Consider the following 27,567-nt stretch of genomic DNA (forward strand, 5'->3'; position numbering starts at 1 on the left):
ACACTGGGAATTGTTTCCTTCTTCAAATACCAGTGTATTATCTGTCATTCTTCGGCATAATTTTATTCATCTTTAGCTCTTAGCTAATTCTCTTTCATAAAGAATCAAATGTGGCTAGGGAGAGTCATTCAGCCGGGAAGCATTCATTATAAGGAAACACGCCTAACTCTGTGATTTAAAGGGACAATCCCTGTGAGAGATACCAGCCTACAGCTGAATGAATTTTAAAAAGATTCAGTCATGCTAAGAAGTACTTGATGAAATCCCCTTAGAAATCCCATAATAACAAGTAGGAAATACATCACAGTTGAGGGGGTGCACTTGAGTCTTATTTATTCCTGTCACTGAGAAATGTATTGGGGTGTCACAGTTCTTTGGGAATATTTCAGATCTTATAAACAAACAATTTTAAAGAAGTAGCTTTACTATTTTTTGAGTGCCTGCTGAGTTCAGTGCACTGTACTAAGCACCTGGGAAGGTACACGATAGCCAGAACACGTTTCCTGCCCACAAGGAGCTTACCCTCTACCGGGGGAGGTGACTCAAAAACATTTGCAAAGCTTTATATCTGAATTTTCACTCATTCATTCAATCATATTTATTGAGTGCTTACTGTGTGCAGGGCACTGTACTAAGCGCTTGGGTAGTACAAGTTGGCAACATATAGAGATGGTCCCTACCCAACAACGGGCTCACAGTCTAGAAGGGGGAGACAAGCAACAAAACAAAACATGTGGACAGGTGTGAAGTCATCAGAATAAATAGCAGCAAAGTTAGATGCACATCATTAACAAAATAGATAGAATAGTAAATATGTACAAGTAAAATAAATAGAGTAACAAATCTGTACAAACATATATACAGGTGCTGTGGGGAGGGGAAGGAGGTAGGGCAGGGGGGTGGGGGGAGAGGAAAGGGGGCTCAGTCTGGGAAGGCTTCCTGGAGGAGGTGAGCTCTCAGTAGGGCTTTGAAGGGAGGAAGAGAGGTAGCTACGGGTCAGCGACTACATCCAACCTGATTATCTTGTATCTACTCAAGTGCTTAGTACAGTGTTTGGTATACAGTAAGCACCCAACGAATATCATGTATATGTAATGATACTTGTTAAGTATTTACTATATGCCAAACACCGTTCCAACCACTGGGTTAGACCCAAGACAGTCAGGTCGGGGACACAGTCCCTGCCCCACATAGGGCTTACAGTGAGAAGCAGCGTGGCTCAGTGGAAAGAGCCAGGGCTTGGGAGTCAGAGGTCATGGGTTCAAATGCTGCTCAGCCACTTGTCAGTTGTGTGACTTTAGGCAAGTCACTTAACTTCTCTGTGCTTCAGTTACCTCATCTGTAATTAAGACTGTGAGCCCCATGTGGGACAACCTGATCACCTTGTATCCTCCCCAGCGCTTAGAACAGTGCTTTGCACATAGTAAATGCTTAACAAATGCCATCATTATTATTAATATAAAATAGGAAGGAGAACAGGTACTGAATTCCAATTTTACAGATGTATGTACTTATATGCAAGTTCTGAGGATGGCTGTGAATACATGTGTGTAAGAGTCTAAATAGGAAGGAGAACAGGTACTGAATTCCCACTTTACAGATATATGTACATATATACAAGTTCTGAGGATGGCTATGAATAAATACATATGTGTAAGAGGTAGTTATTGGCTTAATACAACAAGGAGTGTGACTTCAAGGTTGGGGAAAGCTTGTTGGAGGAGGGGAGATTTTAGGAGTACTTTGAAAGTGGAGAGGACTAAGGTCTGGTGGATTTGGCTCCAACTCCACTGCAGCCAAGTTACAGGCTTAAGTAAGCCCTATTTGCTTATCTGCCAAGCACTTTATCCATCTGGCTTCCCCTAGCTCTGGATGTCCCAAAGTAGTTAAGCCTATAAGCCGTAACAGGACCTGTTTGACTCTACAGAACCCCCCCCACAGACACATGGTGTTGTCCATCTGGATCTCAGCTAGCTTGCTACTGACCTGAAGGGTAACTGGCAAGTGGTCTTTTATTCTTGGCCTGCTGTATGATTCGTTTCCACGTGTTTCTGAAAAAAAAAAGGCCAGTCTCAAAAACACTGAGAAGGTGCTGAGATTGAATACATACTTGTTTTTTAAAAAAACGGAGCTAGGGTATCATGAGGGGCCAGTAAACTTATGATATAAACCTGTATTTTACTAGCTGTAGTATTTAAGTGCTTACTCTGTGCTAGATGCTGGGGTACATACAATGCACTCAGATCAGGCACAGTCCCTGACCTACGTAGGGGTCATACTATAAAGGGGAGGGAGACAGTTACTCATCCCCTTTTTACAGATGAGGAAATTGAAACACAGAGAAATTAAATAATTTGCCCAAGGTGACACAGCAGTGGAAAGAGCATGGGCTTTGGAGTCAGAGGTCATGGGTTCAAATCCCAGCTCTGCCAATTGGCAGCTGTGTGACTTTGGGCAAGTCACTTAACTTCTCTGTGCCTCAGTTACCTCATCTGTAAAATGGGAATTAAGACTGTGAGCCTCAAGTGAGACAACCTGATCACCTTGTAACCTCCCCAGCGCTTAGAACAGTGCTTTGCACATAGTAAGCACTTAATAAATGCCATTAAAAAAGAAATATGTATTTCTACATATTTATTACTCTTTTATTTGTACATGCTTACTATATTTTACTAATGATGTGTATATAGCTATAATTCTATTTATTCTGATAGTATTGCCACCTGTCTACTTGTTTTGTTTTATTGTCTGTCTCCCCCTTCTAGACTGTGAGCCCATTGTTGGGTAGGGACCGTCTCTATATGTAGCCGATTTGTACTTCCCAAGCGTTCTGCACACAGTAAGTGTTCAATAAATATGATTGAATGAATGAATGAATGAAAGAGGCAGAGCTGGGATTATAACCCAGGTCTCCTGACTTCAAATCTGGCATTCTTTCTACTAGGCCATACCGCTTCTCTGGCAGAGTACATTATAGCTGAGGCCATCCTCCAGCCTCCCAGTTTGAGTTCTTACCTGGATTCCGTGGGACTGAGAATTGAGAAATCCCTTCACTTGCCCCCCATACAGCCATAAGAATGGAAAGTGAATGGAATTTGTTGCTGTCCATTCACGTGTCGGCAAATGGAGCACACTCCAGCCAACTACCCAGTGGTCTGCTTTTTTAGAATCCACGTTAAATCAGGCAATATTCACATTTTGCCCCAGCTCCAGCTTTTAGAAATGTTTTTTCCTTGTAAACATCTACTGAAAGGATAATCAGTGCGAACACATCTTGAGGGCTTCTCAGCTTCTGAACCTTCCTTATTTTGGTTTAACATTTTTATTTCAGCTGGGTGTAAGGGAAAACTATCGACGAGATAAATCCTTGAAACCTATCGACCCAGCTCCCCCAGAGGACCGTGCTCTTGGGACAAAGGTTAGTTCTGGCAGATCTCTGTTCCATGCCAGAGCAGGTAGTCAGAATAGCTGGAAGGGGCAGCTCTTCTGGGGTGAGAAGGTAGGAAGCTTGTTTTATGATATTTTTAAGAGGTGGGGTAGATACAAGCTGATCAGGTTGGACATGGTCCATGTCCCACATGGGGCTCACAGTCTTAACCCCCATTTTACAGATGATGTAACTGAGGCACAGAGAAATTAAATGACTTGCCCAAGGTTTAGAACCCAGGTCCTTCTGACTCCCAGGCCCATGCTCTATCCTCTAGGTCACACAGCTTCTCGGGGAAAAAGCCCGGGGGTAAGCATAATCACCCCTCAGAAAACAAGTGCTTACAGAGAAAGCTTATTGGAGAGTTTTTACTGGACAAAGCTTGAGGGATAAGCTGGTTAGTCCTTTCATTAAGCGTTGATTAAAACTTTCATTGTTTGAAGGGGTTTTGGTAATTTCGTGCATGAACACTAGGTGGCACCTTTTCTTTAAAGTTTCCAAATACTGTTTCCAAATACTGGTCCTTATTTACCTTAGTCCCTCAGGCCTCTACAATAGCCACGGCTACCTAGCTCCCATTTGGCTTCATAGCTCCCATTGTCCATCAGACACTCACTTTCATGACTGACGCCTCACTGTCAGCAGCGTCATCTTCAAACTGAAGGACAAGCCAACACCAACCAAGCAGGCTTATGCCCTTGTGTGAAACAACAACCGTCAAACAAAACAGTAGATGCCCTTGAAAAAAACAACCTATTAAAAGAGATGTACATTTACGTATATCTGTGTGTGTGTGTGTGTGTGTGTGTGTCTCCTTTGTTTTCAGAGTTGATAATAATGAAGGTGAAAGCCTATCATTGACTGCAAATATAGCTGTAAAAACCTACTGGTCCTCCCTTTCACAATGTTTGTAGGTGAGGGTAGACTCTTGCTTTGCCGTTGGGTCCTCTTGTGTGGACCTGTCTCTCTTTTAAGCCAGCTTCTTGGTATCCAGTCTTTGCTGCTTGCCGAGCTGGTCTGTCTGCTGCTGTGGTCTTCAGCAGTCTTCTACAATGCCACATTGTCTGGGACTATGCTTCGGTATATCTTACAAACCACTTTTCTGCCCCCCAGACTTGTGTCTTTTCCCTCCCCCATTCAGTGCCCCATATGGAAAATGCTTGCATATCTTGCTGTCATCTCTTGTCCTCACTCATCCAGCCCAGTGGGTTGGGATGGGATTGCTGGAAGCATTGCTTTAATGCTGGCTGTGCTTCCATGGTCTTCCTGTTGGGAATCCTGCCATGCAATTGGATGTTGTGTGTAGATGGCACTAGAGAGACCCCTTCTTATCTATAAACTCATTATGGACAGGAAATGTGTCTGCTAATTTCTCTTGTATTGTACTCTCCAAGCACTTAGAACAGTGCCCAGTACATAGTAAGCACTCAATAAATACCACTGACTGATAGAGTACTCTAAGTCAATGTGTCTTCTGAGGTCGATCTAAGTCTCCCAGTGCAACAGTTGTCTAGGTCCTCAACTTGGTGTGGGGCATGATCCTGGTCGTCTCCATAGTCGGTCTCACAGTCCGTCCGAAAGCCGCACTGGCCTTTTTGATTTTTTTTTTTGTCTACCTGTGCATCATTGGTTTATGGACCTCCTAGGTAGCAAATTGGCAAATAATATCAAGGCCTGGGTTGCCAGGGAAAATCTTCATGAATTTCTCAGCATAGCTAAACGAGTGATTTTCAGACCTCTGATTTGTCGATGGTGTCAAATGCTTTTGTTAGGTCAGTGAACCCAGTTTGGATGTCATGTTAGTATCTGTTAAGCTGAAAAGACCATATCTATTGTGTTGAGTTTGGGCCTGAATCCAACATCAGGGCTGAAGAGTAGATGGGTTGGGCACCTTGTTTGCACCTGCTGGGTGGGGAGTCTTTTCTGAGATCAGGCTTCATTTTCTTCGCACATCTTCTCTAATCCGATACCGTGCCAGTCCAAACTAAGAGCTGTCTGCAAAGACAGTAGCATGGGATTCAGGCTAGCTTGTTATGGGCAGGGAGTGTATCTGCTAATTCTGTTGCATTGTACTCTTCCAAGTGTTTAGTACAGTGCTCTGCACATAGTAAGCATTCAATAAACAACAGTGATTAATTGATAGTGAAGGGAATGAATCTCAAATACTCGGGGATTGATTATCCAGTCTGTGGATTTTCCAGACTCCTTACCTCTTCTCCATTTACACTCTGTTCACTACCAGACCCTTTTCATATTCCAGACTTCTGTGTTTGAAGGATCCATAACTCTCTCTAGGGTGAGAGAGTTTCACCCTAGAAACTCTCTAGAATTCTCTAGAATTTCCTAAATTCTAAAGGAAATACTGTGAGGGATAATCAAAGTGATTATAGTTTTGTGCTTTATCTGCTTATAACCATTCCCTGTTCTTTGGATTCCACTAAAGGCAGCAGATAGCATTTTCTATGAACATGCCAGTACTTTGACTTTCCTTTTGTCATTGAAAGGGTTGAAATAAAATCATTAAATGTTTCAGAAAGGCTCCTGCTTACTCAGGATGAATTCTTAACAGTCAAGCAGAACATGGAGATGTGGCAAAATATCCAGTAAAATGTGAGGGCTGGCTTTGATAGCTGAGTTAACCAACTCATAAATGCAAAACCTTTTCAAGGCATTTATTGTCTAGGTAACTTGAACAGTTGCCTCAAAAAAATATGCAGCTGTTCTTTATAATACAAGAGTCATAGCCCAGGGTGAATGCATTTCCATTTCTAACTTAGTCAGTTGGGGGTTTATAATGACTGCTTAACTTTTCTGACATTCCTTTGCACCACTAGTGGCTTTTTAAAAGAAATTTATTAGCTAAATTCATAGTGAACCAGCCTTGGAGGGAAAGACACTACAATTTCCACTCTTCTTCCTTAGGCATTCCTAGAGTGGAAACATTGTGTTTTTCATTATCAGTTGATATTTATTGCTATAGCAAACCACTGTTCCCCTGACACTTAAATATTAAATGCAGCCAGTAAATTGCTTAATGTAAGGCAGTACACTCCTATTACATTTTTCTGGGATCAGTCTGGGTTGTTCCTACAAATGAGAAGAGTTCCCAGATTGTCCTCCTCAGTGAGGACCATCAATAAAATCACATTCGCTCTCCATTCATTGCACTGTAAATTTGCATGCACAAATCTCCCATTGAACCAAGAGGTTCACTAATATGTCTGTTTATTGTTATGTATTGTACACTCCCAAGCGCTTAGTACAGTGCTTTGCACACAGTAAACTCACAAGTTACTGAATCAGGGTAAGAATGTGACTGATAATGGATAAAGAGCAAACAGGAAAAAGAATAAAACTGAGCATCTGGTGTGAATATTTTACAGTACCAAGCTTGGGTGGTGGCTTAGAGTTTAAGTAACATTAGATGTCACTAGATCCTGGGCTTTGGTTGTTTTGGTTGTTTTTTGGTAATTTTGTGTTAAGGTGTTTCTCCCCACTTCTGCAGTCAGAAAACAATAACAAATTGTGATTATTTGAGGCTTAAAACTCTTCACCATAATGTGCTTGTCATCTTACAAGTTGTATAAGGGAACTTGACGTAACCCAGGGGGTGATTTCCTGCAGATGACAGGTCCAGTGACTGAAAGCAGAAGTCCAGTGGCTACTGCACATTAGAAAGCTTTCCCGCCAGGCCCCCTTGACTTCCTCCAGGCATTCCAGCTTTTCCTCACCTCCTCCCCCCCACCTCCCCCAGTCCACTCCAAACCTAGCCCCACCCACATATATGGCTGAGGTGCCCAAATCCCAGTGGAGGAAGGGGGAACATGGATATGCGTTTGAGGTTTTCTATATCTGTATCTGGGTTGAGTCTGTGAAGGTCAGGTTCCCATGTGGATACTTTGGAAGGTCAGCACTGTTCAAAGACTACAGGAGTCTTTTTTCACACAGTGTGTCAACTTAGTCTGATCGCCTCTAGACTGTAAACTCGTCATGGGCAGGGAACGTGTCTGCTAACACTTATGTTTGTACTCTCCTAAGCGCTTAGTATAGTGCTCTGCACATAGGATGTGCTCAATAAACACCATTGATTAGAGTGCTTCAGCATCAGTGAACCCCAGTGAAACTTAATTTAGCTCCAACAATTCCAGAACAGTGGGTGTTGCCTCCAAGTAGCCAATAGTTCATTTTTTTCATGGTATTTGTTAAGCACTTACTGTGTGTCGAACACTGTTCTAAGCACTGAGGTAGATACAAGATAATTAAGTTGGACGCAGTCCCTGGACTCACAGTCTGTCGGAGGGAGGAGGATTTAATTCCCATTTCACAGATGAGATAACTGAGGCACAGAGAAGTTGAATGATTTTCCCAAGGTCACACAGCAGACAAGTTGCTGAATCGGGATAAGAACACAGGTCCTCTGACTCCTAGGCCTGTGTTCTTTCCACTAGGCCATGATGCTTCAATTTGTCCTTGGTTGGCCCAGCTCTTTTTGAAGAAATTTACAGCTGCTGAAATCACTGAAGAGATGTTTCTGGGTGCTGGTATGCCTGTCTCCCCAGTTAGAGTATGAGCTCCCTGTGGACAGGAAGCCTGTCTTATAATAATAATAATAATAATAATGGCACTTAAGCGCTTACTATGTGCAAAGCACTGTTCTAAGCACTGGGGGGGATACAGTGTGATCAAGTTGTCCCACCTGGGGCTCACAGTCTTAATCCCCATTTTTTACAGATGAGGGAACCGAGGCTCAGAGAAGTTAAGTGACTTGCCCAAGGTCACACAGCAGACTTGTGGTGGAGTCGGGATTTGAACCCATGACCTCTGACTCCAAAGCCCGTGCTCTTTCCACTGAGCCACGCTGCTTATGCTTCTTGTGTATCATGAGCCTGGGAGTCAGAGGACCTGGGTTCTAATCCCGGCTCCAACACATGACTGCTGCGTGACTTGGGCAAATCACTTAACTTCTCTGGGCCTCAGTTACCTCATCTGTAATATAGGGATTAAGATTGTGAGCCTCATGTAGGACAGGGATTGTGTCCAACCTGATTAATTTGTATCTACCCCAGTGCTCAGAACAGTGCTTGTTCTGGTAATAATAATAATTATTATTATTATCATAGCACTTACTATGCACCAAGCACTGTTCTGAGCACTAGGGTAGATTATTATCAAGCTACTACATATTGGGTCATAGTTGAAGATTTCTGCTGCGGCCTGACAGATGCATTTATGATTCCACCAGACAGTATACTTTCCCAGACTCTTAGTACAGGCATTATACCCAGTGGGCAGGAGACCTGGATTCTAATCAATTGTTTGCTGCTTTGTGGCCTTGGGCAAGTCACTTAAATTCTCTGTGCTTCAAATTCCTCCTCTGTAAAATGGGCATTAAGTATCTGTTCTTCCTTTGCCTTCCTATGGGAATGCCGCTTCGAAAAGAAAATGTGTCTGATATGATTGTCTATATCTACCCCAGGGCTTAGCACAATGCTTGGCATATGATAAGCACTTAAATACCACAATTATAATTATCAGGCACTCAAATACCACTACTACTACTACTACTACTACTACTGGATTAAGGTGCTTGAGGGCAAAATGCTTTACTACAATGTTATCATGTGTCACTGCACCACAAATAATGTTATGCTTCAAATGCCCTTTATGAAATTAAAATATTAATAATCTGAAATGACAGATCATTGTATCGGTCTTGGAAAATGTAGAGCATTTTTTCTTATTCATCTTTAAGAATAAGGACCAGAAGGGTTCCACAGTTTTAATAGTAATCATACTGTATACTGTATGATTACTGTGGCTCTGAAAGTATCCATTAAGCATGACTTCCTTCACTGCTGCTTCAGAGGAGAAGTATGGTGTGGTGCATAGAACACGGGCCTTGGAGTCAGAAGGTCATGACTTCTAATCCTGGCTTCACCACTTGTCTCCTGTGTGACCTTGGGCCAGTCACTTAACTTCTCTGTGTCTCAGTTACCTCATCTGTGAAATGGGGATTGAGAATGTGAGCCTCATGTGGGACAGGGACTGGGTCCAACCTGATTTGCTTGTATCCATCCCAGTGCTTAGTCAGGGCCTGGCACATAGTAAATGCTTAACAAATACCATAATTCTTAATTACTATTATTATTATTCACAATACTGCTAAAATCCGCCCTTTCCTCTCGATTCAAACAGCTACCTTGTTGATCCAAGCAGTTATCATATACCACCTTGACTACTGCATCTGCCTCTTTGATGACCTCCTGACCTCCTGTCTCTCCCTACTCCAATCTATACTTCACTCTGCTGAAGGAATCATTTATCAGCAACAATGTTGACTCCATGTCTCCCCACTCCTCAGAAATCTCCAGTAGCTGTCCATCCACCTCAGCATCAAACAGAAACTCCTGACCATTGGCTTTAAAGCACTCAAACAGCTTGCCCCATCCTATCTCACCTCACTAATCTCCTACTACAATGCAGCCCTCACACTCAGCTCCTCTAGCTCCAGCTTACTCACTGTGCCCCCAACTCACCTATCTCACCACCCCTTTCCCACATCCTCCCCCCAGCCTGCAACTCTCTACCTCTTCTTATGTGCCACACCATCACTCTCTCCACCTTCAAAGCATTACTAAGGTCACATTTCCTCCAAGCGGCCTTTCCCATGTAAACCCTCCATTCCCTGGATCGCTCTCACTTTTACGTCATCTAGCACCTTTTACACTTAACGTTCTCCCCACCCCGAAACCCACAGCACTTATGTACATATTTTTAATATTATTATAAATTGCCTATTTATTCATTTTAATGTCTTGTCTCCCCCTCTAGAATGTAAGCTCATTATGGGCAGGGAACATGTCTGCTAAGTCTATTGTTTTGTACTCTCCCAAGTGCTTAGTACAGTGCTCTGTATATAGAAAGCACTCAATAAATAGGAATGATTGATTGATATGGGTCACACTACTCTGAGGTCCTAACCTCTGGACCCCTTCCAGGAGAAGGGGGTAGTCCAGTGTCAAAGGTAGCTGAGAGGTCAAAGAGGATTAGGATAGAGGCCATTGGATTTGATGGCCAGAACGTTTGTCCAAACTTAAGGTTGTGTATCTCTGCTGCAAATTATTTCTACCAAAAATCCCCTTGGGTTTTTTATTCAGTTTCATGGGACTCTTTTCCATCTTTAAACCCCAGTTTGCCCACTACTAACCCACAGCTGGTGATGCTTTGCTTTTAAATTATTATTCTCCAGCCCCTTCTCTGGAACCTTTCCAGAATCAGTTAAAAAAAAAAAAAGATCTTGTCCTTCTGGCTCCTTATTATCTGCTCCTGTTCATATTTAGGAAACATCATTTGAAATAATCTTTGCAGAGTAATGACAACAATTAATGTGTCATCCCATACAAGCAGTAGGAGAATTATGTTGAGCAGTTAGACAATATAGAGATGGGAGAGAATTCTAAAGTAGGATAAATCTGATGTCCTCAGCTAAATGAAATATATTAAACTAAGATTTATTAGGTTCCTTATTGCTTTATGCTGACATAACATGTCTCAAGAATTGGGAGAATAATCTATGATTATCTCTAATAGACAGGAGAGAATGATTGCCTAATGAGCGGAGAGTTAATAAACACAGCATCTGCCTTGTTAATCTAATATTGGTGCTAGGCAGGAAATTACAAAAATAACTTTCCATTGGATGGCACCATTTCCAACCGAAGAGATAAGCTACAGGGAATTTTTGAAGAATTGGATTGAATTATCTGTTATAAATTGCCCCACTTTCCCATCTCCATCAGCATGATTATGTAGTTACAGAACTTACAATGGAAGATGATCTAATATGATTTTTTGGAATCACTGCAGAATATAGTAGTGAAACTTGTCAGGATTCACACACAATATTTCTGCTTCTATTTCTCCCCCTGAAATGAACTTTAGAAAGGACTTTCAACCTGGGCAATAAAAAGGAGCATCTGTTTAACTGATTCAAGGTAAATTTTAAAAGCCAGACACCTTGGATACAAGTTAGTAAAACATGCCCCAGGTGCAAAAAACTATGTACTAATTTCTGCCTTTAGAATGTCCAAGGGTTTAGATGTGTTGTAATAATAATGGTAAAGTTAATTATGGTATTTAAGACATTTCTACTCTCCTAGCATTATACAAGTTAATTAGTCACGTTGGACACCATTGCTGTCTCACATGGGGCTCAGAACAGGTTTTGAATCCCCCTTTTACAGAAGAGGGAACTGTGGCACAGGAAGTTAGGTGATTTGCCCAACATAACACAGTAGACAAGTGACAGGGTTGGGATTAGAAACCAGGTCCTCTGGCTCCCAAGCCTGGGCTTTTTCCATTAGACCATACTACTTCTCCTAGCTCTCTTAGATCTACTGATATCATTATATTTTGTATTCCATTCACCTGGCACTTATGTGATCACTTAGCCTTTTCCAGGGCTTAGCAGCCCTTCTATTGGTTCAGTAAAAGGAATATTGCTCTAGGAATCAGTTCACCTGGGTTCTACATCCAGCTCTTCCCGGAGCTGGCTGATATTCATGCACCTCACGATGGGCTGCAGCCCTGCCAGACTACTTGCTCATCGCACTCTTCTGTACCCCAGTGGGAACGTGACTGGCAGGGTTGAGAACATGTGAGTGGCACTGCCTAAACCACTAGCATGTCTCTCAATTTTTTTTAATGTTGTGATGTTTGTTAAGCGCTTACTTTGTGTCAAATGTTGATCTGAGTTCTGAGGGAGGAACATGTTCATTAGGTTGGACACAGCTCCTGTCTCGCATGGGGCTCATAGTCTAGCAGCAAGGCCTAGTGGATAAAGCACAAGCCTGGGAGTCAGAAGGAACTGGGTTTTGATCCTGGCACCGCCCTCTGTCAGCTGTGTGACTTTAGCCATATCATATCACATTTCCGGGCCTCAGTTACCTCATCTGCAAAATGGGGATTAAGACTGTGAGCCCAATGCGGGACAAGGACTACTGTGTCCAACCCAATTAACTTGTATCTGTCCCAGCGTGTAGTATAGTGCCTGGCACGTAGTAGGCACTTAGCAAATACCTCAGTTATCATTATTGTTGAAGGGAGAACAGGTATTGAATCAACATTTTGCAGGTAAATGAGGTACAGAGAAGTGAAGTGACTTGCCCAAGGTCACACAGCAAGTATTTGGCAGAGCCAGGATTAGAACCCAAGTCCTCTGACTCCCAGGCTCAGGCTCTTTCCTTTAGGCCACGTTGCTCCTTAATTCCTCCACATAGGTTCTTGATTCTGAAATCCTAGGTCTGGGGCTCCTCCCCTGTTCCTGATGGGAGATTCCACCATCAACTTGCTTATCCGATTGAGCGTGGGAAGTCCAAGAACTGAGGTTACCTTGGATCAAAAATGTGGCAAGATGGTGGGGCTTTAGGAACCCTAAGGCATGCATTATTACCGTCTTCCAAAGAAATCCTTTCGATAAATAAGAAGTTTCTTTCTCTTGTTTAATCTACAAAGGTTTGTTTGCATGTGGCAGTGAGTCACCAATCCTGTCACTGAGCATAGAACAGCCTTAACAGCTAGAACAGCTCCAGTTGAGACTTAGTAATAAGATCTTGAGGATTGGTTTTCATCCTTTATTCATAAAGTGAACATTCTGACAGAAAACGGGCTTCATTACTAGTATAATAATAAATAATCTGGTAGGGCTTTTTTAAAACAGCTAGTCCCTAAAAACTTCATAGAGGCAAAGCTTTGTTGGAGTACAATAGAACTTTACAAATATTTATCATTACCTAAAAATGCAGAAGAACATGATACAAAGAAGAATTTCTTAAAAGTGTTTTGGCCAGGTTGTTCCAGATTTCCCGGACTCCTACAAAAGAAAAAAAACCCAACAATTTTTCTTGTTCATAAAATAATCCAGAATTCTTCACAGATGATCTGAGGAAACATGGCACGGTCCCTGTTTATGGCTTTTGTAGGTTCTCTCTGAGGGGTTCTGTTATTGAAATCATAGTTTCCTGAGCAGGAGCTGGATTTCTGTGTTGCAACTGCCCAAACACAAACTTGTAGCTCTTCAGGTCCCTGGGTCTAGTGCAGGGTGAACCAGGAGCAAGTTTGGATGGGTAGAGCTTCAGGGGCATTGAGAGAATTTCTGGAAAAAAAAGTAGTGGTATCTGTTAAGCGCTTACTATGTGCCAGGTGCTGTTCTAAGCGCTGGGGTAGATACAAGGTTATCAGGTTGTTCCACGTGTGCTCACAGTCTTAATCCCCATTTAACAGATGATGTAACTGAGACACAGAGAAGTTAAGTGACTTGCCCACAGTCACCCAGCTGACAAGTGGCAGAGCTGGGATTAGAACCCACGACCTCTGACTCCCAAACCTGTGCTCTTTCCACTAAGCCACGCTGCTTCTCAATCCCTGGAAGTCCCTGGAAGACTGTATGGTTGGGTCTTCTGGAGGGAGGGCTCAGAACAAACTGGCCTCTCACAGTGAATTAGAACACCCTAATGCATTCAGAACTGCACCTGCCTCTGGGGCGCCGTTGGTACTAGAGATGGCTTGAACCCCTTCACCCCAGGCATGGGCAACAAAGAAAAACATCTGTTCCCTAGAACATTCACTCCATGTCCCCACTGTGGGACTTTGGCTTAATTTTTCCTTCTTGACAACTTTCCATACTCCTGATGAGTATGTGGACAATTACATAGCGGCAGACACTCTGAGGGACGTTTGAGACAGATAAGCACAAAATGAATCAATCTGTCATATTTGAGTGCTTACTAAGGATAAAACACTGTACTAAGCTCTGAGAAAATACAATAGCGTTAGTAGACAGGATCCTTGCCCTCAAGGATTTTACACTCTAGAGGGGAATGCAGGTATAATACCAAAAAAACAAGAATATACATGTAAAGGATAGAAACTGTCATCCTGCAGTCATAAACCAGGCACTTTCACATAATATTTGCAAGAAAGAGTTGAAGGGAGTACTAACAGGAAAGAGTATGGGAATAGTATTTGTTAACCCTGTCCTCTTCCTGACTTTCCCATCACTGTGTATGGCACTATCATCCTTCCCATCTCACAAGCCCGCAACATTGGTGTCATCCTTGACTCCACTCTCTCATTCACCCCACACATCCAATCCATCGCCCAAACCTGCCGATCTCACTTTCACAGCATCGCCAAGATCCTCCCTTTCCTCTCCATCCAGACCACTAACTTGTTAGTACAGTCTCTCATCATATCCCGACTGGATTACTGCATCAGCATCCTATCTGATGTCTCAACCTCCTGTCTCTCCCCGCTTCAGTCTGTATTTCACTCTGCTGCCCGGATTGTCTTTCTACTGAAAAGCTCTGGGCATGCCACTGTCCTCAAAAATCTTCAGTGGTTGCCTGTCAAACTTCATATGAAGCAAAAACTCCACACTATTAACTTCAGAACTCTCCATCACCTTGCCCCCTCCTACCTCACCTCCCTTCTCTCCTTCTACAGCCCAGCCCACACACTCTGCTCCTCTGCCCCTAACCTCCTCACTGTGCCTCGTTCTTGCCTGTCCCACTTTTGACCCCTGGTCCACGTCTTACTTCTGGCCTGGAATGCCCTCCCTCCTCACATCTGCCAGACTAGCTCTCTTACCCTCTTCAAAGCCCAACTGAGAGCTCAACTCCTCCAGGAGGCCTTCCCAGACTGAGCCCCCCCCTTTCCTCTGGTCCTTCTCCCCTCCCCATCACGCCTACTCCCTCCCTCTGCTCTACCCCCTTCCCTGCCCCACAGCACTTGTGTATATTTGTACATATTATTCTATTTATTTTATTAATGATGTATATATATCTATAATTCTATGTATCTATTTTGATGCTATTGATGCCTGTCTACTTGTTTTGTTCTGTCGTCTGTCCCCCCCTTCTAGGCTTTGAGCCTGTTGTTGGGTAGGGATTGTCTCTATCTGTTGCCAAATTGTACTTTCCAAGAGCTTAGTACAGTGTTCTGCATACAGTAAGCGCTCAATAAATATGATTGAATGAATGAATCAGTAAGCATTTACCATGTGCAGAACACTGTACTAAGCATCAGGGAAAATGCACAGGTGAGAGTTAGACTTGGTCCCTGCATTCCAGGGGCCCATAATCTAAAAGGAGTGGGTGGTTGCTACATTTTCTTACAGAAATGACATTCAGGGAGTGTCCCAAATAGCATCCAATTTCACTGTTCTGTGTAAGTAGTGCTATGGTTTGTCCCCTCAATTCTGTGCCATGTAAATATCACTTTGGCTAAACTTATATTATGTCAACACTGGGAGCTGTTTGGTCAGAACAGCGAAGATCTAAAATGGTGCTTTGGGTAACCGAGCTGGCTAGTCACATGGAGAAAATGAGCTCCAAATGTGATCAGACATCAGAAACAACAGGTAGCCACTGAATGACTTGTTCAGAGTGTAATAGTGAAAAAGTCGAACCCCATTATCAAATCCACGTGCTGTGAACCACACCTTGATTTAATGATTAGACCAGTGGATTCTAAGTCCTGGGTCCTGTTCTTGGCTCTGGTATTGATACACCGGTGGTCTATAAGTGGACAAGCAACTTGATGCCTCAGTCTCCCTCTTGTCCAGTAAAGTAAAATGTAGAGCTAAGATATAATGAGGTTAGTTAAGTGGATTTGGGGAGGATCACCCAATTTCATGGCTAAATTAGTGAGAAAGTAAGTGTGTTTTTAATATTGATTAGATTTTATTTTAGAATATCCTTCCAGGAAGATGAGGTTAAATACAGCATTCATCCATTCAATTGTATTTATTGAGCACTTATTTTGTGCAGAGCACATAGCAGTGAATCCCATTCTACTAGTGGTATTTAACAATATACTAGGTGGTACAACTTGATGCAGAAGGTAGAGAAGGAAAACCCAGTACCCAATTATTATTGATACTTTAGGGTAAAAATGACTTTCTGGTATTTGTGGTTCATTTTTAATTACACCACTAAATGACACCTACCCCTGCATAATGACATAACACCTACCCCTGCAGTGTTTTTAGAATGAATTGGTTAAAGTTTGAATAGGATTTAAGATTCTAGGAGGAAATGTATTCTAAATAAGTCCAGAGAAGTCCCCATCTATAGGAATGTCCTGGGGGGGAGAAATAGTCCATTTATATTCAAAATATTGTTAGTGTATTCATAGAAATTATGAAAAAAGGATCAATCAGTCCTATGTGCACTAAAAATGTATCAGCTGAATGCAAACACACAAAGAATGAATAGAAATATTTAATTGAGTTTAATAAAGCTTAGAGTTTAGACACAACTAGTCAGAAATCCCAAACCAAAGTGCCCAGAGGCAGCCCTTACACCTTGCACCATTGAAATAGCCAGATAATCTAAAATTCCAGTTTTCATCAACAATCTTCCCCATCAAGCTTTCTGTCCACTTGCAACTGTGCATAAAATGTAACCGATTAAAATTTTGCCCTCTTTTTCTTCCACCAATGGGCAGAGAAACAGGAAGATCTAGTGGGTACAGGCTTGGGAGTCAGAAAGACCTGGGATCTAATTCTGGCTCTGCCACTTGTCTGCTGTGTTACCTTGGGCAAGTCACTTCACTTTTCTGTGCCTCAGTTACCTCATTTATAAAATGGGGATTAAAACTGTTATTCCCACAGGGGCCATGGACTATGTCCAACCTAATGATCTTGTATCTACCCCAGCGTTTAGAACAGTGCCTGGCACATAGTAACCGCTTAACAAATACCATGAAAAGAGTGCTATCAAGCCGTGAATTGGCCAAAACTTTGCAGAGATGGTAACAAATCAAAGACAATTTCACTTTGTAGATCACCACAGTAATAGAGTGCTGAAGCATACAACGTCTACTTAAAACTAATTGTTCACCCTTAAGGAAAAGTGAGCCTAATCCTGTGGGCAGGGATCCTATCTACCAACCCTGTTGTGTTGTACTTTTCCAGCACTTGGTACAGTGCTTTGCACACAGTAAACACTCAGTGAGCCTGTTGTTGGGTAGGGATTGTCTCTATCTGTTGCCTTTCCAAGTGCTTAGTACAGTGCTCTGCACACAGTAAGTGCTCAGTAAATGATTGATTGAATGAAAGAAATACTATTGATTGACTGATAATCGTGGGATGCACAAACAGTAGCATGGAGAAACTGGCAGATAATCCACCCCTTTTGACCAACCCCTTCCTCCAAACAGCGTCCACTTCTGGACTACAAACTGACAATCTGAGCCTCTCCCTTAGTTGCTGATCTAACAGACAAATGCTGCCCTTTCTCCACCCTCAGATAATTTTCAAAGATCTGTCAACTTTCTCTCCCTTAGGGAAGGCTGGCAGGTCAGGCAGAGGACAGGGGTGTAGTTGACCTCCACTTTCTTAATATGAGTGATAATTAATTGGCAAGCCTAAACAGGGGAGGAGAGAATTCTCTCTCATCCTATTAATCTAAAAGATTAATTACACTTTCCCTAGATGCTCCTTTCTCTACCATTTGGGATACTGTCCTAGTTATATTTTGATAAATCATTGCTTGCAAATCCACCTTAAATTTCAGTTTCTGCAAAAAACCAAAAGGGGAAGACTTTTAGATGGGTTTGTGCAAAAACAGAACAATTATCACTATTGCCGTGATGTCATAATTTGTCAGCGTGATGTTCTGTTGGCACAATCCACAAATTGGTAAAATGCAAATGGGATTAGTGAGTAGCAGTGCCCAGTAAAACTACTGCAGCTACAAAAGGATCAAGTCACTGTGAGACTCCCTGTTAAATAGGCATCTTCCTGTTTTAATGCACTGAATTTAATATAAATATTCTAAAAGCCTTCTATAAGCTTTTTGAAGAAGGCTGAAGCCATTCCATCTGACACTAATAGACAACAAAGACTTGCCTGTGGTGACATTTGTGGCAATTACTTTAATATTTATTGAGCTGAAACAAGGCATTCTGTGCTCTATGGGGCACAGAAACAAATACAGTCGCTGTGTGGAAAATGAAACCCATAGCGTAGGGCCCCCAAGAGATCTCATGAAAATTTGGCATTGAGGATCGGTCCCACCAAGAGTAAATTAAATGGGATACCGTGTATGTGAAAAAAATAAGCAGTACTTTATTTCCTTTTTCAAATACAATTTATCAGCAGTGGGGCATATCCAATTTTCTGTGTTTAAAATTCTTATTCCACTTAGTGGTGGAAAAGTGCCTTTAAAGGCCATCCAGTCCAAAATGGACTTCACTTGAAGTAACCAAGGCAAATGGAAATCTAGCTGTTTTATTTTTAAAGATTTCTGAGGAGATTGATTTCTCAATTGCCTTTGATAAGAGTTCTAGGTTTAAAAATCTTCTCTCTCAGGAAACCATGCTTTCCATTTAACCTAAAACCCTGACGTTATATAAGCTTATTATTTTTATTCGATCCACCATCTGCTCCATAAGAGCCACCTTCTCAGTTTCAAACTGAAACTTCCTATGTCTTTTCAACTCCACATCCTCACCAAGTTTGTCACTCCCCCCTTTTAGTTTATGAGCCCAGAAAGGGCTCAGTCCTCTAAGGAAGGTGGCCACTGATAGCCTTCATGGATAATAATAACAATAATGGTATTTATTAAGCACTTACTATATGCCAGGCACTGTTCTAAGCACTGGGGTAGATACAGTGTAATCAGGTTGTCCCATGTGAGGTTCACAGTCTTAATCCCCATTTTCCAGATAAGGTAACTGAGGCACAGAGAAGTTAAGTGGCTTTCCCAAGGTCACATAGCAGACAAGTGGTGGAGCTGGAATTAGAACCCATGACCTCTGACTCCCAAGCCTGTGCTCTTGCCACTAAGCCATGCTACTGTTTCCAAGCCATGATGCTGCATATAAAAAAGAGTTGTCATATGCTCTTTGCTGGGCATGAGGAGTAACGTGTTGTTATAATGTGAGCCATTTAGGGGAAGCATATTGAGTTCTCCAGAACCTGGAGAGTGCTCCTCCTGGGGGGACCCTTGACTTGTCAGTTGCTCCAAAACTGAACTCTTTATCTTCCCACCCAAACCCTGTCCTCCCACTGTCTTTCCCATCACTGTAGACAACACAACTATCCTCCCTACCTCATAAACCCCATAACCTTAGTGTTGTCCTCAATTAATCTCTCTCATTCTACCCACATTCATTCATTCATTCAGTCGTCTTTATTGAGCGCTTACTGTGTGCAGAGCATGGTACTAAGCGCTTGATATTCAATCTGTCCCAAAATCTTGTCAGTTCTTCCTTTACAACTTGCTAAAATCTGCTCTTTCCTCGCCATTCAAAATGCTACCATGCTGATCCAAGCCCTTATCTTAATCCCTCCTTGACTACTGCATCTGCCTCCTTGCTGGCCTCCCGGCCTCCTCCCTCGCCCCACACCAATCCATACTTCACACTACTGTATGAATTATCAACAAAAATGTTTGGTTAATGCCTCTCCATTCCTCAAGAACCTCCATTGGTTGCCTGTCCACCTAAGAATCAAACAAACTCCCTACCATTGACTTTAAAGCACTCAGTCAGCTCGCCCCACCCTACCACACCTCACTAATCTACTACAGTGCAGCCCACACACTCTGCTTCTCTAGCGCCATTTTACTCACTGTGCCCCAATCTCGTCTTTCTTGCTGCTGACCCCTTTTCCACATAATCCCCCTAGCCTGGAACTCCCTCCCCCTCCATATTTGCCAGACCACTACTTTTCCCACCTTCAGACCATTAGTAAGGTCACATCTCCTCCAAGCGGCCCTCCACGATTAAGCCTCTTTTCCTCGACTCGCTATCCCTTCTACATCATCTGTGCACCTCATTTTGTGACCCTTTACACTTGATGTTCTCCCCAACCCCACAGCACTTTTGTACATATCTTTAAATTATAAATTACTTATTCAAATTAATGTATGTCTCCCCTTCTAAACTGTAAGCTTATTATGGGCAGGAACTGTGTCTGCTTGTACTCTGTCAAGCACTTAGAACAAGTGTTCTGCACATAACAAATGCTCAGTAAATACTATTGATTGATTGTTCCACGCTTTGCTCGCCCCTCCTAGGCCCCTGTGAACATGGTTGCTGAATGTGAGCCATGAAAATTGACAGCAGAATTTAAGTTGTTGGGAGCTTGGGTGTGAAAAATAAAAACACTGGTGTGGGATCCATATTGGACAGGGGTCAGACCAGGTGAAAATCAGACTGTCCAGTATGATACCGGACAACTGGCCTCCATCAATGTAAAGGTCTAACCGGTGCTTGCAGTTCCTACATGCTGCAAACCCTAGCTGTGCAGCCCAGGATCTTTTTTTTTTTCACTTGAGGGTGCATGATTAATTTTCTTCAGTTTAAAGTAGGATTATGTGGGAGTGGGAGATTACTATGCTAAAGTAAAATGGATCATTTTAAATTTGGGTCATATGACACTTTGGCTTCAATATACCCAACAAAGCTGCTATTCTTTGGTCATCCCTCCTTATTTTGAATTTCAGTGAATATTAGAAAGTAAACATTAAAATTTTCTCTAAAAAATTGTACAGTGAATCAAATTTCTTCTCCCCCTCCCATAAAATTTTGTGCAATTTTTCAGGATGGTTCATTGGAATTAATCTTGATGAACCATGAATATTAATAGATTGTTCAGCTGCACTTAAGCTCACAGCATTTCTTTCAGCACTGATGCTGTTTTAATTTGCTGTTTGCCCATAATACAATCCACTATTTATAAATCAATATTAATGATGTAAACAAGCTGGCAAAGAATGATCCCAAAATGGCATCCTCTGTACTATTATGGCTACTATGGAGAAGAATTGTAGCAGTAATTCTGTCACTTGTTTTTATATAATTTCAATAAAGTTTATCAATGGGGATAGACAAGAAGTAGGGAGCGAAAGGATTGGGGGATAGTAGGGTAAATGTTTTAAATAAGAACAAACCTTTAATGGCTTACCAGGGCAAGAGCTGGCAGCAGCAGGGAGGCTTCCATTATTGACTAGTGAAAGCATCTGGCTCCCGAGGAGCCCAGCATGGCCTGCAGAAGGGTTCTGTTCCCCAAGAAATGTCCAGGAGAAGGCCAAATGCAGCAACAAGTTTCAATATTTCTTTCCTTTCATCTCTACTGTGAGACTTGCCAATTCTCCAGAGAAGTGACTGACTCTCAACTGAAATAAACTGACAGATCCTGGGCCTAGAAAATATACCTTGGTGAGAGTCCTTTGGTTCTCAACTTCCTGTTTTTACTGAATCAGAGTGAAAACTCCAAATATTTACCTTAGTTTCTTGCTTGAAATGTGTCTATTAAAACCACAGAAGAAGAATTATTTGTTTCCCAATGGTATTTCAGGTTTTGGCACACATTCTGCTGCATTAGCTCCCCTCACAATCTTTAACTGCCAGAAAGAATCTCACTCTGTCATTGGTTCACCTATCATTTTATTTTGCTTTTGGTTTTTTTTTTATTTTGTTTTGTTTTCCTGCAGAACAAAACACCACAACAGATTATCCAGCATTAGGAATAGGGCAGGCCATTTTTCTGAGTCTCCTGAGAGAGTATAGCTGTGAAGCTTATAGGGAAGATGGGATATTTTTCTTAAATCAAGTTCCAGATCCCATAATAATAATAATAATGGCATTTATTAAGCACTTACTATGTGCAAAGCACAGTTCTAAGTGCTGGGGAGGTTACAACGTGATCAGGTTGTCCCACGGGGGCTCACAGTCTTAATCCCCATTTTACAGATGAGGTAACTGAGGCCCAGAGAAGTTAAGTGACTTGCCCAAAGTCACACAGCTGACAATTGGCGGAGCCGGGATTTGAACCCATGAACTCTGACTCCAAAGCCCGTGCTCTTTCCATTAAGCCATGCTCCTTCTCTGCTGCTTCTTAAGAAAATGCATTCCTTAAGAAATGCATTTGAAGTGTGGCAGGGATGGTCTCCCTCACCCAGCCACCTCTCTTTAAAACTGGATAGTGCAACTGGGCCTGTGTGAGCCTGACAGGAAAAGCTGTGCAGTTTGTTCATGAGCAACCTTCCAAGACTTAAACTCCCTTTTTAAATAGTATTTGTTAAGCATCTACAGTGTGTCAGGCACTGTACTAAGTTCTGGGGTAGATACAAGCTAATCAGGTTGGGCACAGTCCCTGTCCCACATGGGTTTCACAGTCTTAATCACATTTTACAGATGAAGTAACTGAGGCACAGAGAAGTCAAGTGACTTAATGTCATACAGCAGACAAGTGGCAGAGCCTAGGTTTAGAACGTACGTCTTTTTGACTCCCAGGCCCAGGCTCTAACCACTAGGCCATGTTACTTCGCCTGATGGGCAGGGAACGTATCTACCAACTCTGTTATACTGTTGTCTCCCAAGCAGTTATTATAGTGCCCTGCATGCAGTAAGTGCTCAGTAGGTATGATTGATTGATTCCAAGGGATCTGGTGGTTGGCTTTGGAGGTTGATGGTGCCTAGCAGAGTGTGAGCTCTTTGGGAACAATTGACAATGTCTAATCCTCCTTAGTGTATTTTCCCCTGGGTTTAGTATAGAACCTTACACACAGTACACACTTTGTAAATATGATTTCTACTAAAAAGAAAGATGGAAAATCTCCAATTTCTAGGTCAACAAAATTTAGCTCCAACAACTCCCTTGCTCAGGGTCCCAACAGTCCTAATGGGAGGAGAAGATCAGAGAAGGAGAGTTGGAAGAATGAGCTCTCTGTGGCAGTTTTCCATATTGTCCATTTGGTTTTCGCCCTTAGTTGATCTCTTGAGTGTTCATGGCAGTGATTTGTGGATAAGCACCATGGACTCTGAGGCTTTATAGACCTTCCTTTTAAATGAATGTGTTTCATAGTGAATTACAGAATATGGGCTAAACGGCATAGGGTCTCAAAAGAAAAAGTAAGTAAGTTTCATTAGCTCAGCCTGAACTGTCTCCTGATGGTGAAGATTTGTCCAGTTTGGACATCTGAAGGACTTGAGCAGTGACCCAAGAAGGACAGGGCGTAAGTCTGCTAAATATAGAAAAGAAAAATCATTCTTAATTTCCAATTGGGGATTTCTAAATATGTGAGTTTTAAAACACCATTCCAAACCCATTCCTTCCCTCCTCAAGAGCCTCCAATTTCTCCTCACATGAAACACAGCTGCCTCACCACTGGCTTCAAAGATCAACTCCCTCTTACCTATTTGTCTTTTTTCCCCACCACAGTCTGCTTCACAATCAGTCAATAAATACCATTGACTGCCTTTTTTTTTTTACAAACAAAAAAACCCCTTAAATTCTCACCTGGCACTTTTAATTTCCAGGGGATACAGGGAAATGACTTACAGGCCACTAACAACACCCAAATTCAGGAGTCGCCCTAGGAAGTGATGCATTATGGGGAATAAAAATGTGGCTAGCCCTGTTCTACAGATGTCCTGGGTAAAAATGTTGTTCTGTCCAAAGCACTTTCATTTCTATGAGCCTCATAATGCCATTTCCAGCCGTCTTTCAAGTCACCATTTCTTCTCATTATTGAGCAAAGCAAGCTAAAGTTTCAATGTTATCAGACCATCTTATTCAGACACTTTTTCAAACATTCATTTCATGCTAATTCTTTAACCAACTCATTTGAAGTCATGATTTTTTTTACAGTGTATAAAAGGAAGCAAGCCTCTGTGGGGACATACACAAAGCAAAATACTGGACTGAGAACACATGCATCAAACAATAGCACCACATGTGGGACAACTGAGCTTCAGCCTTTCTAAAACTTCCTGCTAAGGCGTGAGCCTGAAGAACATATGTGCCTTGTACTGTGCCCTGCAGGGTAATACACTTGGGCTTTCTGAGACTAACAGAGGAGGAGAAGAACTTCATAGGTCATCTTCAGAGAGCCCCTTCCTCTAGTCCTTGCATAGTCAAGCCCAGGGCCTCTGAAGAGGGAATCCTAGCTTGACCCACTTGACATCCATTCACCACAATTTTGTTCCTAGAATGTGTATATTAAACTGGAAAAGAATTGAGACATAGGGTGTGCATGATCTATGTACCTACAAAATCTTTGTAGCTATTATGATTATTATTATTAAAGTGCCATTGAGTCATTTCCGATTCATAGCAACTCCATGGATATACTTGATCCAGAACGTCCTGTCCTTTGCTATGATTCGCATCCTTTCTAACATTCTTCTATTATCGTTGTTGTGGTCTCTATCAATATAGCTGCTGGTCTGTCTCTTCTACGTTTTCCCTGGACTTTTCCTAGCACTAATGTCTTCTCCAAAGAATTAGTCCTCCTGATTATGTGTCCAAAATATGGTAATAATCTAAGTCGAGTTATTTGGCCTTCCAAAGACCACTTTGGTTTAATTTGCTCTAAAATCCATTTGTTTGTTTTTTGGGCAGTCCGTAGTATTCACAAAAGCCTTCTTCAACACCACAGTTCAAAAGAATCAATGTTCTTCCTATCCTGTCTTTTCAGTGTCCAGCTTTCAGATCCATGCATTGTCACTGGAAACAGCATAGAGTTGACAGTTTGTATTTTTGTGGCAATTGTTACATCTTTGTAGCTATGGTTGCAGCTAAATCCTAATCCTGGGGCCTGCCAGGCTACAGTTTTGAGGACAATGTCTGCAAAACAACTTTACCTATTCTCAGCTCCAGGGGAACTGGGGGATTTGTGTCCCTCAAATACAGGTCATTAAGCATCACTTCTGAGAGACCTTAGTATAGTGCTCTGACAATAAATAAATGATTGATTAAATGGGACAAAGCAGTGAAATTAGGGACTATCCCAGTATGCAGCCCTAGTTTAAGTCAGTTTAAAGGGTTTTTTAGAATTCATAGTCATAGGTCTTTTCTGGACCTTGAAGAGGGGTGGTTAAGATGAAAAATTATGGAATTTAGATTTTGGATGAGTGGGCATATTTTATGTCTATATAACAGTATAAATATATATTGCTCCTTCAATCTCCGGGCAGTCCATTTCACAATACAGGTATATAAATATCCCCCTTTGTTGCCTGAATGTGTGGGTCGTGTGCAGGGCCTGTCTGAGACCGTACTGGCCTACTGGTATACTGGGAAACTCCTAGTAGGCCTGAACTCATGTGAGCCGGTGTTAGCCATACCTGGTTACGAGCGGCTCACAGAAGATCCTTTGCTTCTATGTACCACACCAGTCTCCCAATTGGTTCCAAGCAGTTCCTTATTTGTTCAAAATCAGGAAGGAGCTGCTTGGAGCCAATCAGAAGTGTATGTAGAGAAGCACTTCCCTCCTATACACATCTGTCATCTCCTGGACTGAGGAAGTGGAGGACAAGAATACCCATTTCAACTCTCACCACCCTGTACAAGACCTGTGTATGGATGGGGTTATAGTTAGGCAGACCATGTGAGGCAAAAGCAGCTCCTGGGTAGCAAACTGAGAATAGACATTTTAAAGATATTACAAAATCCAGCTTTAAACAAATGGACAGAGGGGATATACCTGCAGTAGACAGACCAACAAGTGTCTCATCTGCTTCTGCATATCTCCCAATCCTCCAGAGCCATTGCCTACTCAAATGTCACCCATCTTGGCCTCCTATTTTTGTTTGGAAACGGGACAGAGTAGGTACGGGAGAGTGGCTGAACAATGTTATTTTCACAGTGGCATAAGTCCTCCCACCCCTTTTTATTAGCTGCTGTTTATAAACTAGAAACCTGAAATAAGCAAGCCCAAGGGCAGCTGTCCAAACATCTTTCTTTTCCCTGATATTATCATGATGCTGTCAATAGTAAACTTACCTGTTAAGATCATATTCAGGCCTCTTGTATATTCATCCATACCTCTCTGTCCATCATCTGGACTAAAGTGTTCCTGTTTATCTTTGCCTTACAGATATTGTTCAACTTAAATTACTAGATATGTTTGATTTTTTTTAACTGATAGGTCAAAAAACAGACATCATTTTGTACTTTATAGAGTAAGTTCATTATACTTAACTCACATGTTGAAACTTTCCATAGACCTAGATCTTGCCAGGAGTATCTCCACTGTAATTACAGAAAAGTATTTTGAAAAGTAAACATTATGAATTGGAAAGGTATTCTCAATCTTGCCAAATATAAACTTCTCTCTCTGTTTAGAAATACATTGCCGTTTATGTGAACATAGAGTTTGGTAAGCTTCTCTTTAACTTGGTTGGTTTCCTTGCCTACTCAGTGAGACATAGTTGAGTCTTAACAGAATTCTTAGAAGGTGGAGGGGGACTTTTCAGAAAAAATAAAACAGGGTCTCATTTTTCATTTCTGTTCCTATCATAATTAAGTGACAACGACAATCGGGAAACTTTGATCTCTTTTGAAGTCTCTGATTCCAATAGAGACTGGTAAAGAAACAAACTAAATTTCTCATAGTAAAATTATTCCTCATGTTATATTCGTGTAATTCACTCTGACAGTCTGTCACCTACGTGTCTGAATTTATGTGGCATAGTGAACATGGAGAGTATGGGAAAATCAGCATTATCATATCATCTTAATTGCTCAATTTCCTGACTTTTCCACATTTATGATGTGTTTAATTGTAGCATGTATGTTTCCTTACTCAAAGTTTTAAATTCTATTAACTTTCCTAAGGAAGGGGAAAAACTCACTGATTTAATAGATGACATACTGTTAGAAAAAAAGGAGTGCTTTAAAAATGGAACGTATTATGTTTTTAGTTTTCCCCCCTCCAGAATGCCTATAAACAAACTTAAAGAGGCACATTGAGCGCCATGGTGGGTAAATTCTTCATTAATACCTGCTATATTAAGATTCCTCCATTTCTCTCAAGGTTGCTGTGGTCTATATTATGAACAGCTGAGAATTTCTAAAAGCATTTCCAACTGGCAATCTATGTTTTGAAAAACCCTAATAGCATACACCACTGGATTATGGACCTCTGTCCTTGTGCTAACTGGGTTTAAAACAACAGAATTTATTTTCTTGGTTTTTACATTGGAATTATCATAACCCCAAACAAATGTGGCTATAGCTACCTTTCACTGAAGTCCACAGACCTTGCTTGTTAGTGTCTGGGGGAGTCTGCTTTCTCATGTGGTCTTTCATCCTTCTTCCTGAGAGGTTGTTTGTAGGTCATCAT

General features: G+C 41.8%; 1 protein-coding gene across 2 annotated transcripts in view; it reads left to right on the top strand.

Moving 5' to 3' along the window:
• Positions 1-27,567, top strand: part of CHN2 (chimerin 2) — a 242,672-nt gene that overhangs the window by 169,749 nt on the left and 45,356 nt on the right. The window contains exon 7 of one of the 2 annotated variants that reach the window (XM_038740862.1): positions 3,332-3,418. The exons of the other annotated variant lie outside the window; for it this stretch is intronic. Within the exon in view, the coding sequence (XP_038596790.1) occupies positions 3,332-3,418 (87 nt within the window). The remainder of the gene's footprint in view (positions 1-3,331; positions 3,419-27,567) is intronic. 2 annotated transcript variants of the gene reach the window in all.

The sequence above is a fragment of the Tachyglossus aculeatus genome, chromosome 2 (assembly GCF_015852505.1).
Source record: "Tachyglossus aculeatus isolate mTacAcu1 chromosome 2, mTacAcu1.pri, whole genome shotgun sequence".
NCBI lineage: Eukaryota > Metazoa > Chordata > Mammalia > Monotremata > Tachyglossidae > Tachyglossus > Tachyglossus aculeatus.